The sequence below is a fragment of the Rhea americana genome, unplaced genomic scaffold (genome assembly GCF_003343005.1).
Source record: "Rhea americana isolate MKP2758 unplaced genomic scaffold, rheAme1 scaffold_25, whole genome shotgun sequence".
NCBI classification, from domain to species: domain Eukaryota; kingdom Metazoa; phylum Chordata; class Aves; order Rheiformes; family Rheidae; genus Rhea; species Rhea americana.
In genome coordinates this window covers 5,632,278-5,645,229 of record NW_028186368.1, presented here as the reverse complement: position 1 = coordinate 5,645,229, position 12,952 = coordinate 5,632,278, and the positions used below count along the sequence as shown (strand labels likewise).

The 12,952-nt window shown below is 52.2% G+C and overlaps 1 protein-coding gene across 1 annotated transcript in view; it reads left to right on the top strand.

The window, feature by feature from the left end:
* Window positions 1-12,455: 12,455 nt before the first annotated feature.
* The window catches only part of PRDM13 (PR/SET domain 13), a 7,203-nt gene continuing 6,706 nt past the window's right edge, over window positions 12,456-12,952 (top strand). The window contains exon 1 of the mRNA XM_085306969.1: window positions 12,456-12,596. Within this exon, the coding sequence (XP_085163095.1) occupies window positions 12,456-12,596 (141 nt within the window). The remainder of the gene's footprint in view (window positions 12,597-12,952) is intronic.

Genomic DNA, 12,952 nt, shown 5'->3' with positions numbered 1-12,952 from the left:
ATTTCTGAGGACAATTCAGCTATTTATGCGTTACAATTTTCCTATCTATATTCCTACAGACAGGTTTCAGCGCGTTACCTGTATGTCTCTGTACGAGCGTGCATGTGCACCGAAAGAGCTCTTTTCCACCCAGTTTTGCAGATTTTCAAGGGGAGTTTGAGAAACTGTCACCTTGCTGCCCAAGATTTTAAACACATCTAGCACATCCCGCAGGAAACCTCATGGGTTTTCTGGGGGGCTGGCTCCGGAGGGCAGGAGCACGGGGAGCTGTAGCCCACTCCCAAGCCTGCGCGGCCGCGGTGCTGATCTCCGCACCAGCTTTTGGCCGCTTTTTCCTCCGACACCCAACTCCGCCAAGGCGGAGTGCCCGCCGGTCCCTCCCCGCTGCCCCGAGCCGCTGCGCGCCGCCCCGCGCAAGTCGGACGGGGCGGCCGCGCCGCCTGCGCTCCCGCGGGGTGGCCGCGGCTGGCGCTGCTGCGGGCTGAGCGCCGGCGATGTTGATATTTATAGGAAATGAGGGCCCCGCGGAGCAGGGCTYGCTGTGACCGCTGGCACCGTAGTGCGAGGTGACAGCTTCAGGTGCTCCCTGACGAAAATCCAGTTATTTCTCCTCTTAGGAACTCATCCCGTGAGACAGAAGTAATTTTTTCTCCCTCTCAGAATTTCAAGAACRTAGGAAATCTCTTTGCTCTCTTCGTGAGATCAAGAAAGAGTGGAAAATTCCGGCGCACAGGCTGCGGGACACTSCTTCCGAAATAAAGGGTGCCCGGGAGCCGCCGGGGCTGCGCAGCTTTGCGCGGGRCCGAGAGCAAAGTCCTGCAGGGTGCCTGGGGACGCTGCGCGGGTGTCCAGTGCCCTGAGAAAGCTCCCCTCGGCGGCTGGTAAGGGATATCTGAACTGTCAAAAATTCCCTTCTGTCTCTCTCCCTTCACACRGTTACATTCGTGGCGGGTCCAGTCCTGCCCGCCTCGGAGAGCAGTTTCTGCACCGCCGGGTGAGCCCCCAAACCCAGCGGCTGAACCCACTGCTCCAGCTGGTGAGGGCTCTGGGAAAGCTAAACGCACATACTCGGATTTTTCCTTCAAACATCTCGAGACACGGGTTTAGCCGCAAAGGTGGCAAACCTGCCTTAAGGAGAAATACCTATACAGCAGGCGTCCTAATCTAACTGCAAAGCAGGTCGTTCTAAACAAGGAGTTGATTTGAACCTGATATTTTGAGTGCGACTTATTGCAAATTTGATTTTTTGTCCATTCCACAAAGAATTTAAGGAGGTGGGTTTATAAAGAGAGAGAGAGAGAGAGAGAGAGAGAACCGTGGTAAAAAATAAACAAGGAGGAAAAGAATTTTCTTCCTAGTTTTGCAAAAGATAATACTTTGTGTGCACGTCCTTATTTTTGTGTGTCGAAGCAATAGCGAGAGAAACTTTGAGGATAATCTGTCTTCTTCTTCTAAACCCACGTTTGAACATTTAAAACTTAAAGATGATGACACTGGAGAAGCTGAGGGCAGCAGTCCACGGGCAATCCGGAAAAAATACTGAATAATTGTATTTATATTTTATTTTTAATAGAACCAACAATGAATAAAAGAACAACATTAAATCTACAGGCTGTAACAGAAATCATTTCCGACAGATGACACCCACAAGTTTCTTTAGTTTCGTAACCACAAAGCTGTCAAAACTGATGCATATTTCAGCGTCAGAAAACACAATGCCGAAATGAAGAGAAGAAGGGCTCCTTGATGTACTTTAAAGTAAGTCCTAGGCAGCATGCCTTCAGCCTCCATTATTCTGCATATCTAAGACAAATAGTTTCTTGATTCAAATATCTGTACTGCGTTAAAAGAGAGAGAGAGAGAGAGAGAGAGAGAGAGTCAAGTCATTTAAACAGGAACCAGAGGAAGACCTTTCAGTTTGTCAAATTCATTAATTAGAGAGTTGCATGCACTAGACGAAGATGCGTTTTCTTTCCCCGCTTTCCGCCCCCACCAACAGTTTCACCATCAGGGAATGTTTACCAGAGTGTAACGAACAGTTTCTGAAGGCCGGATTTTTGAAAAGTTTTTTTTTCTTTTTTTTTCTTTTTTCCTTGCTGATAGTCATCTCTTGAAAAGCAGAAAATGATGAAACCTTTTACAACATTATTCGCACTCATTAAGAAGTCAGCTCTTTTACAGCCCTTTCTCCTTCTTACTGGCAAAACGTCTCTCTCTCCCCATTTAGGTTATTACCAGCCAGCCAGCAAGCTCTGCCTTGCGCTCTGGTGCCGCTGCAAAGAGAGACCTTCCTTCCAGCGGCTACCATTTTTTCATCTCTTTCYCTCTCTCTCTCTCTCCCCTTCTCTTCCATGCCAATGGTTTATTTCCCTAACTCTCCTCAAACCAAGCGCTGGACTCCTTGGGAGCCTAACACGAGAAATCCTCATCATTTTAATTCCCTTGGCTTCACAAGGCGGCTGCACCGCCGTCTGCAGCAGCAGTGGCAGTGGTCGGGGGTGGTGGTCTGAGGGCCTGGGGTCGGGGGCACCGGGAGGCCTGGGGCCGACGGGGGGTCCCGGGGGGGAAGGGGGTCCCGGGTCTGGGGCCGAGGCCACGGGGCGAGCCCCGTCGGGCCGCGGCGGTGCTGCCTCCTTTCCCCACTGGTAACGCGGCAGGAACCGCGTTCGCTTCTCCCGCGGCGCTTTGGCATCCCCCGCCGCTGGAAAAACCAGCTATGTCGCTGCTGTGGCTGTAATATAGCGCTCTCCCTCATGGAGGGGGGGGGAAGACTTACAGAAAATTAAGTGCCTCGTTTCATAGCTGCGACTCTTTTGAAAACACAGGGCTGATGTTAAAAGAGATGACGACCCCCCCAAATGAGCTCTTGAGAAAAACACAGCAAATTTACACTGTGTATAAAGATCTTTTTTTGCCTTGAATCAAGCTAAACACTGCAGAGGGGGCCTCTGAGCAGGAGGAGAGCTTGGCGGGATGCATGCTTTGGCTTCGTGTCTCATTGCACAATTTTACTCCTGGAAGAAATTCAGGGTTGGACTTGTGTCTGTCAAGCTGACAGAAGGGAGAGAAGTGGAGTCTGTGGAAATGTTCAGAGGAAGAACTCCAATCATGTTTAGAAAAACAAAAACAAGAACAACAACAACAAAAAAANAAAAAAAAAAAAAAAAAAAAAAAAAAAAAAAAAAAAAAAAAAAAAAAAAAAAAAAAAAAAAACTCCAAACAAAACATTTAAACCCCGGGCTGAAATGAAAAGTCAGTAGTAGTTTTCCTGTCTAGAGGCTGAAGGACCGGGTGATTTAGGTGGTACAGTTACTATCTTTGCAATACCACAGCCTGTCTAAGAAGAAGTTCAGACTGGATTAGAGCTCTATGTACTGAATTACCGGGCATATTTTTAATGAAGGAAGACAGGGAGGGAGGAAAGCACCTTCTAATCYTTTGCTGTGATGCTCATCAGAGTACAGGAGCAAGACAGCTCCTAGGCMCTATATAAACCTTTACAGATGTTTCCTAGCAGATTTAGGCAGTGTATATTTTGGCTTTCTATTTACAATGTACTTTCTCATAAGTCACATATGTGTCTCTTGAGTACGCCCCTTGCCCATTCAACCACGTCGATGCCTAACAGCGTACCCTGCTCCGGCCAGGCTCAGTGGTGATGCTCTCCATGGGCCGTGGACCAGGCCCATTCTGCGCCTGGGCTTTTCTTGCCTGCCCTGAGCACTGCGGCGATGTCCAATGGGGAGGGAGAGGAAGGGCCTTTCTCCCCATGCTGCTCTCATAAAATTCATGGCAACGTCATCAAGGAACGAAGGCAGTGCCAAACAACAACCTTAGTAGTATGTATACTTATAAATAAATATATGTACGTGTGAATATACACATGCAAAATACATACCCAGATGCATATGTATGCATACCTAGGTGTATTATAGGTGTGTTACTTATATATATGGTAATTCTACTAACTCTGTGCAGCTCTGCATTTAACACGAAGATCTCCCTTCCCACGAGGGGGTCTCTTGGGCATCCTTCCCTCCCCCCCACCCCTCCCCCACACACCCTGAGAGCCACAACTTGCCAGCCGCCCAGTGCGCTGCGTGGCCTAGACGGCGGAGCAGGGCTCTGTCCCCATGGCTGGCCTCGCCCTGGTGACACCGTGGCTGCTGTGAGGTGCCCTCTTGGTGGGGATGCAAGGGACCCCACGGGCACAGTGCAGCCCACGGGAGGCCATGTCTGCAACTCCAGATTTTGAGCCACGCTGTTGTTTTTGTTTGTTTGTTTTTCCCTGAAGGTGATAAACCTTTAGCATGTGGAAACCGGTGTAGGAAAGCTGCAAAGCAAGTGTGTGGGGGGCGCCTCGGGGAGCGGGGCAGGGCAGGGGGGAGCAGGGCTGCCGAGGAGCTCCGGGCGTGCGGAGAGTGAGATGCTGGAAGCGGGGGCGGGCAGCAGGCGGGACACCCTCYCCTGAGGCGGGATTTCTCTGCCCGGGACTGCCCCGGCCCCGACCCCGAGGCAGCCTCACTGCCCGCGGCSCTGCGCCGCTGCGGGGCTGCACTGGCAAAATCCGCTCGCATTTACCCCGAGAAAAGCCGGGGAGAAGCGCTGCTTAGCAGCGCGGCGTTATTCTTCGCTTTTTCTCCTTTTTTTTTCTTTTTTTAATTTAAATAACGCCGAGAGAATAAACAAACAACTCTGTCTAGGGTCGGAGGCATGTCAGGGCTATGTATTTCCCTCGTCCTCTAGCCAGAGCGTTTGAGGCTAAATTATGTCACGGCTTTCTGCTGGGCTCAGCGACAGCCCAGCCAGTGCGCTCCCTGAGACTAGCTGTAGAGCCGTGGCTAGACGTGCCCCTCACCCGATGCGGCCAGAGGGAGCACGGCTCCTCCCGCCGCCCTGATTTCCCACTCTTCGTCTTGTAGGAAAATTAACGTGGAGAAGCCCAGAGCAGTTGCTGCTCCCCTCCTCGGTGATGAGGAGAAGGGGGGCGCATGGTTCAGCTTTACGGTCGCTTTGCTCTGCCCTGCCTGGGCTGCCGCAGACGACCTGTTCAGGGTCTGTGACTCTCCTGTAAGGCCTCTTGAACCTCCGCTTGCGGGGGAAACGTAGACCTGACCCAGAGAATTGCTGTGGAACTGGTTAGTTAAATGCTTGATCAGAGACGTCAGAAAAACTGGACAAAACTGTGTAAAACACAGTGTCATGCGGCTGCGTCTGAGGTCAGCAGGGCTTTGTATGCCGCATCCCAGTCCAGTTCTGCTCTGGAAAGAGCACACTGGGCACTCGGTGGGTTTGACCATTCCCTGATGCCCTCTACCTGCCCCATCATCGGGCCCACGGAAGTGCCTGGGGTTATTATTTTATATAAATAAATAAATATTATAAAAGGTTTATCACGTTCAGGGTCATGGGGAAGTTTCCTTCCGTCGCAGACTAGCTGCTTTCCTGCTTTCCTCAAACCCTCCTACACACACATGCCCACAGCCCCATGCGGAGGGGACACCGAGATCTTTACTCCCGAGGAAAGGTTACCGACAGCCCCGACAGGAGCCGGCGAGGCAGCGGGTGCCGGGGGGTGCGGGGACCTGCCGGGCGCCCCGTCGGGGCAGCGGGCTGCAGGGCGGGCCGAGCGGCCTCTCCGGGGCACGGGCAACCAGACTGGCCAGGGACAGGGGGGACAAAGGCACACTGTAGCCGTGGTGGGATTCATTGTACGATTACAGACAAGCGTAGAGACGGCGAAAGCAGCGGACTTCTCCCGTATCTCCCCCCCCGGGATGTGGGGGGAAGTAGCCCCTGCTACTCGGTACAGACCCTTCTTTGCCTGCTTATGAGTGCCTCCAGGGTGGTTAAACATCATCTTTCTGACGGCCGACCGTGGTGTTTAAAACTCATCAACCTAAATAATACTTTTATCGCCACGTGCACTTTCGGGATGCAGGATGTCTCATTCAAACGACTCCACGCCCAGACTGGTCACTGTCTGAAGGCTAGACTTTGGGTTTGAATGTCACTCCCTGCTACGGCTCAGGTGAACACAGAGCTTTTAGCGGCAGGATACTTTGCACTTCTGGGGGCACTTGTATTTGTCTGGCATGCAGATGGATAGACTGGCAGACAGAGGGATGGATGGATATGGACCTCGAGCAGCTACGTGTTTAAAGATGAAATACGTATTTTTTAGCAAAGAGTTCGGATATTCACATGCCGCCGCGTAGGGGGCACCTGATGAATAAAGAGGTGGCTGTTGAGTGACATTAGTCTCAGAGCTGACATCGTTGTGCAAAGGAACATTGTCTTATCACCTGCGTCATTTTTGTCGGAAAAACGAAGGAGGAAGATGCTCCCCTACATCCCTGCCCGCTTTCAGCTTCCCTCCATCCCTGCCTGATGCCACTGGCCCCTGTCGCAAGGTCCAGCCTTGCGACAAAGAGAGCAGCATATCAGCTCCCGACGAGGGGCAGGCTAGATGCAGGCTTTCCCCAAAGGAAAGGGGGGGACGACAGGCTCTCGGGGTCCCTCCCCTCGCCCCCTTCTCCCCTGCACCCGGCTCGGTGGCCCCGAGGTGATGGTGACGGCTGAGGAGCCTGCCCCCCGGCCCCGCGGTGTGCAGAGGGGAGAGCACCGGCGGCCAGCGGGTACCGGGACCGGCTCAGCGCTGCGAGGGGGCTGCTAGGCGGGCAGCGGCGTGTGCCGGGGATTGAGATGTCCCGTCGATGAATGCTTATCCTCTCCGYTCCCTCCTCCCTCCCTCCTCCCCTCTTTCCTTCCTTCCCTTCTTCGCTTGCTCCTTTCCTCCTCTCTTTCCTTCCCGTCCCTTCCTCCCTCTGCACGTAACACTCATCGGAGTCCTTAGGCCAGTGAAAGCATAAGGTCCGCAGTGCAGGTGCCTCAAGGTTTAGAAGACAGAGCTAGAGACAAGGGGCGAGCCCCGGCTTCGAGGCGTGCTCCTTGTCCCGGGACGGCGCCGGCGGTAACCCCCGGCCGGACCTCTCGGCCGGGCCCCCGGCGCCGGGCCGCCCCCGGCCAGGGCTGCCCCGCCGGGCAGGCGGGTTGTCTCCTCGGGGCCGAGGGCTGGCTGGACGGCGCGACCCGCTGGACGTTTCCCAGGGAGGTTTTACAGACCCCACCTTCCCCGGCCCCTGCGACCCTATTTTTGCATTAGGTCTGCAGGTCCTAGGAGGAGCCCCGGGGGGGAGGCACCAGAGGTTTGCTCCAGTCTTGGTCCCCCTGCGACTGGAAAGCCCGTCGCCAGCTCTGCTGCTGACGGCGCCTCCGCGCTCTGGTCGTCTCTGGTCGTCTCTCCCCATAGGCTGTCACCAACAGTCGCTGTGCCCCCAGTCCCACAGAGAGACATTAGCCCGGTCATTTTCTGAGTCTCTTTTATTTCCTCAGTTTCTCTCCAAAATCTTTATAAATCTCCCTTTTCTAGGAGGACTGTCCAGGCGGGTGGAAGTCTGAGCACAATGAAACCTGAGAATTTCTGTCACTCTCTGCATATGGTCCGAAGTGCTTTAATCCCAATTAGGGGCGGCTGACACACGGTCCTATTCATCCCAATCAGCTCTTGAATACATTTGCCTAGAAATGAACTTCACAAATAGACTCTCTCCTAAATGTGCCCAACAGCAAGGAAAATCGAATTGAGTCAGGGGCTCATTCTAAGGCGATCGAGGGAGAAAAGGTATGAATTTATAAGGTACACCGAAACATTGCAATTCAGCAACAAGTTTACTGACTTTTATTTGCACCATGTCAACCGAAAGAACCAAGAGATACGGTGGGGGCTGCGGGGGGAGAATCCGGTTAAAAGGCAACTTTAGTCAGACTTTGAATACTTTATGCGGCAAGTTTCGCCTCCAATTGAAGCTGAGCTAAAAGACAAAAAATCTCAGACCATACATTGGAATTTTTAACTAGCACAAAATGTGTTTGAATCCGATCTCGACTGAAGCTCGCGATTAACAATAAGAATACCAAAYTGAGATCCTGTCATCTGCTGGGGTTCCCATAGAACCTGAATTACTATTCAAAAGCTGCTTTAATATCCCACCCGCATCTCGTCTGCACCGCACAGCTGGTTAGGAGCCGCCAGCTCGGACCGCAGCGAGCCAGCCCCGCCAGTCGGCATCCCCGCCGTTGGGCGTCGGGGGCACGTAGCCATTAGTAATAGTATAGTGTTTGTTATTGCCGTTATTGGCGTTTCTTATTGAAAAGGAATGAAAAGGGTGGAAAGGAAAAGAAAGGAGAAACGAATGACGAAGGAAAGAAGAGTTGAGAGAGAGTGCAAAATAGAGAGAAAGGTGGGAAGGAGGGGAAAGAAAGAGAAGAAGAAAGAAAGAAAATAAGAAAGGAAGAAAGGAAGGAAGGAGGAAGGAAGGAAGAAATAAAGAAATGAGAAAGAAAGACATGAAGGAAGAAAGAAATGAAAAAAGGAAGAAAAATAAAGAAAGAGAAAGAGAGAAAGAAAAGATATGTTGAGAAAAGGCAGACAGAAAGAGAGAAAGAAAAATAAAACGAAAATAATGGTGGAAGAGAAAGAATAAAGAAGAGATAAAAGAAAAGAGAAAGGCGAAAGGGAGGGAGGCGCTTAGGAGGTACGGGTCTCTCCGGCTGTTTTACGGGTGGTTTGGGGGCATTCCCCGGTGCCGGGGTCTCGCAGGCCCCCCCGGGCACCTTGCACCCGCGGCCGTGCCGGCGGGGGCGGCCGGGGCCGCGGCGAACCCCGGCCCGGAGCCGGGCAAGAGCTGCCCCTGCGGGGCCAAACCACTTCGGGAAAAGGTCACACCGGGAGCCGGCGGCTCCCGTTCCCCGCGAGAGTATGGCCTGCTGAATGAACTTGCAGCATTTTGTTAAAGCCTCCACTGTGCCGCTCCCCGGCACAATGAGCCGGGCCCTGTATACAGGCATTCATGCTGGTCTGAATGTGGTGTTGAACCTTCTCTGAGCCGGAGCAGTTTGATGGTTTGAATGGAGCTCCCTGGTGGGACATTGCTCTCTGCAACTGTGCCTCTTTGGATGACTGTTGTTCCTTAACATTCATGCCTCATTATGGGGCAACCTGTTAAATCAGGGAGAACACTGTGCCAAAGTGTTACTCAGGGGCACTGGCAGTTCAGCGGTGGGCATAAATAAGGGCTGCCTAGGAAAATAACTTTCATCACATCTCTGGGCAAAAGTGATTTCGCTTTAATGGTGTCTCTAGTAGCCCAGTTTAAGTATATAAAGCGCGATAGTGGAATGTTTTGATTGAGTCTAAACATTGTCTTTGAATAAAGCTGAAACCATGTAATTAATGTGTCTTTTTAATAAGGGACAATACGGCCGTTCAAGCTATTTAATTTCATTTAATTTTCCATCCCATTTGCTCCAAAGGCTGCTTTTACTTTTAACACCCGGCCTTTCATGCTGCATCTTGCTCCAGTGGGCACATTAGATCGGTTTCACCCTTCCTTTTTAGGGAAGGAAAAATAAAAGAAAATGTGGTTCCTTTCCTCTTTTGTGGACAATTTATTTCACTTGGGGAACTTCAACTTTGAGCCACAGGACAGAATAAAAATTGGAGAACTGGTGTGAATGCTTCCAGAGCAAGGGCTTTTCTTTTCTGAGTGGATGGGAACCAGCCACAATTGGCTATATTAATAAATAACTTTCCTCACAGTCGGCCTTTACATGGTCCTATTGATAAAATTGTTCGCGTGTCGTTCACGCTTTTTGACTCATTAAGGCCTTGGACGAAGCGGCTCCCCAAGCGGAGCAGTAGGGTACCTTGGTTGCCTTAAAAGCCCTCTCTCTACCTCTGCGGCTCTTGGAATTTAAACTGGGTCTCATCCTAAAGTCGCTAGGCCAGAGGTTATAGGGACATGTTCATGGCTTAAATTTATTGCCCTCAACTTCTTGTTTATCCTTTTTCCCCCCATTCATGCTGCTGATCAAAGGGGTCATCTTCAGTTCCCCACATCCTCTCCCCCCCCCCCCCATTGCTGCTGAAGTGAAAAAGAAATCATCCCATTCCCGGGACGGTCCCTACAATTGCACCCTGGAGAGCCATGATCGATAATCATCAACGCCGCTGCGGACAGGCGCGACATTTATCTCGTCCGTGCGCATATGTATCCTTATTAAAACTATATCCATGACCTACACTGATTTAGTGCCGGCCTGCAACCCCGGAGCAGGCCGGGCGGCGGCAGCCCCGCCCCGCCCCGCGCCGTCCCGTCCCGTCCCGTCCCGTCCCGTCCCGTCGGGGCGGCCCCGGGCCGCGGCCGGCGCTGCCCGTCCCGCGGCGGCGGCCGGAGGCGCCCGCCAGCTCCCGGAGAAGGGCGAGGCGGCGGGGGCCGCCGGGGCGTGCTGCTCGCCGGTCCTGGCCGCCCCGCCGCTTCCCAGTCCGGGGGCTCGCCCTGAACGTGTGAACCCTCGCCCGCGTCTCCCCGACGGCAGCGCGCTGCTGCGGCGGGGCTGGAGGAAAGCGCAGGCAGCGCGATCAAATGTCCCCCCGGCGCTAGCGTTAGCCGGGGGCCGGGGGACAGCGCTGACCGCGCTCGCAGCGTCTCCCCGCGCGGCGCCGGGCGGGTCCGGGCCCAGGGGCATCCCGGCGGCTGCGGGCTCCTACCACTGCCGGCTTCAGACCCGCCCCCGCGGCCCGGGCAGCCTCCCGCCGTGCCGCGGCCTGGGCTCTCGCCCCGGCACTCCGCGCTGCCGTRCGCGGATCCCGGCCGAAACCCACACTACGATCGCATCGAAAGCAACATGCTGAGGTTTATCCTGCAGTAAGGACTTGCTCGAGAAGCGCTTGCTCGGTTACCTAGCACCTACTGCAAAACACCTCTAAGTTCCGTCCCCCCCTCCTTTTTTTTTTTTTTTTTCCCAACTCGCTTTTGAAATTAGTAGGTCCGACTGTTAGTGAAACTACAGCAAAAAGCTGCGATTGCTTTTGAAAGAAATGGATAAAATCTGTACATGCAACTGTCCTTGAGAGGAGAGAAAAATGTTCAGTTTTAAACTGTTACAACTTATATAGAAGAGAAAACTTCCTAGCAAGAATTACAGGGTTTTAAAAAGAGAAACTGAAAGAGTTATATATGTCTATATATTTTTTTTACTCTACTCTTTGGTCTTGCAGGCGCATCTGGATAGGAGCATAYGCGTAACAAAGGCAAAAGTTGCACACTCTTGCTTTTCGGTTCCTTAAACGTTGCTGCGGCTTTTACCCACCCTGAATTATGAGCTAACTTAATCCCAGCGCTTCGTTTTAGCTTAATCAAAATATTCATAGGAAAAAGAGGCTTTTAAACACAGTCTGTTCGAATTATTTCGTTCCARTTTTATTTACAGTCGCTTCCTGTTAGGCTTCACCTTAGAGGAGTGATCTCGATGAAGGCAATTTAGGATAGAGGAAAGGAACCTGTGGATGTATTAAATAAGGAACCCAGCAGCGTAGTCTGTTTGCTAGACATTTGTGATATCTTCTGGTTGTGTGCCTCTATTTCCTAATGTATCTGTCTCCGAATAACAGAATTACACAGTTACCCCAGTATTCGCAAATGCAGCGGTTTGTGTTGTACAGGGGCTACAGCGGCTCATATTTTGTGCTATTCATCCTACTTAAGGATCAAAGCTCTTCTAGATAGATTACTGGCCTGAAACCAATCCACTGAAATGGTAATATGGTCATGCTTAAAAAAAAAAAAAAAAGAAAAAAAAAAAAAAAGAAAAGAAAAAGAAGTGTAGGTATTTTCTGGTGTTTTCCCATCAAGTACCTGCCCAATTTCTGTATGGCACACGCCAGGAATCAATAGAAGTTAACAAGTCCTCAAAACATTCCCCATCTCTTTGTTTAATCTCCTTTACAATAAAGCCAAGGGAAGAGAATTAAAAATCTTTGAAGTATATTAAACCTCAAAAGGCTCAGCCAAGTAGACTTAAAATAGTCACTTATTTTCCAAAACTGGTTTGTCGAGGAACAATAAAAGGAAGTAAAATTTATGGAGAAATTATACAGTGGATTTGTCACTTAAAATATCGTAACTGTCTCGGGGACAATACCCCATGCTGAGGATTAATGGTCCCTCCAGACCTTTGATTCACCAGCGCCTTTTCTTTGCCCTTGACAAATTGGATTTTTAGGAATGGGAAGGTCGCCTGGCCCATTGTTTGCCGGCCATTCACAGTGCTTGATTATGCAGGAGGGTTAGGGAAAGGCTCCATGTGACCCTCTTGGATGGGACTCTGCAGCTGCTCGAGGAGCGAAACTCTCTCACCAAACTCTGCGCCCTAGAGCATCCGCCTGCCAAGGGGTCCCCCTCCTGCTCCCATTGAAAAGCCGGCGTGCACACACCGCCGCGTCACTCTGCAGGCGGAGATACGCCCGTGTTCATCCTCCTCTCTGGCTGCCTCTGTCACTCCAGCCCTGTTAAGTAGTTTGGGTCCCTGATTGCTCATACCCAGAGGCAGCAATGCAAACGAGCCGGGCTCCGGCCATCAGCGTGAGTGCAGAGAGCTGCATCCCAGCTGGACTGCGTCTGGGTCCTGTGCCGGGCATCTTCAAACTGGGCAAGTACCTGTCAGACCGCAGGGAGCCAGGACCCAAAAAAAAGGTATTTTCCTCTGGTCTCTCCTGCATCGCTGGACCTTGCTTTTTTCGTTGACTCGGGGGAAGCCCGCGCTTTGGAGAAGAGGCTGCTTTCTCCCCGCTCTCTTCGATCCTCCCTCCTTAGAGCGAGCCAGGAAAAAAAAAAAGGAAGCGTTTCTAGAGCGTCCCGAGGTTTCTCCGTGCGGCTTTGCTCGCGGACGCAGACCGAAAAGCCTGCCTGTCCCTGCCCTCTCCCCCTCCTGCCCAGCGCCGGGGGACGCTGCYAGCCCGGCGGGCTCCTCCGCGGCGCGCCCGGGGGACGCGGCGGCTCCCTCGGGCGCGCCCCTGCCGTGGAGACGGAGCTTCGTGAGCGCGCCGGGG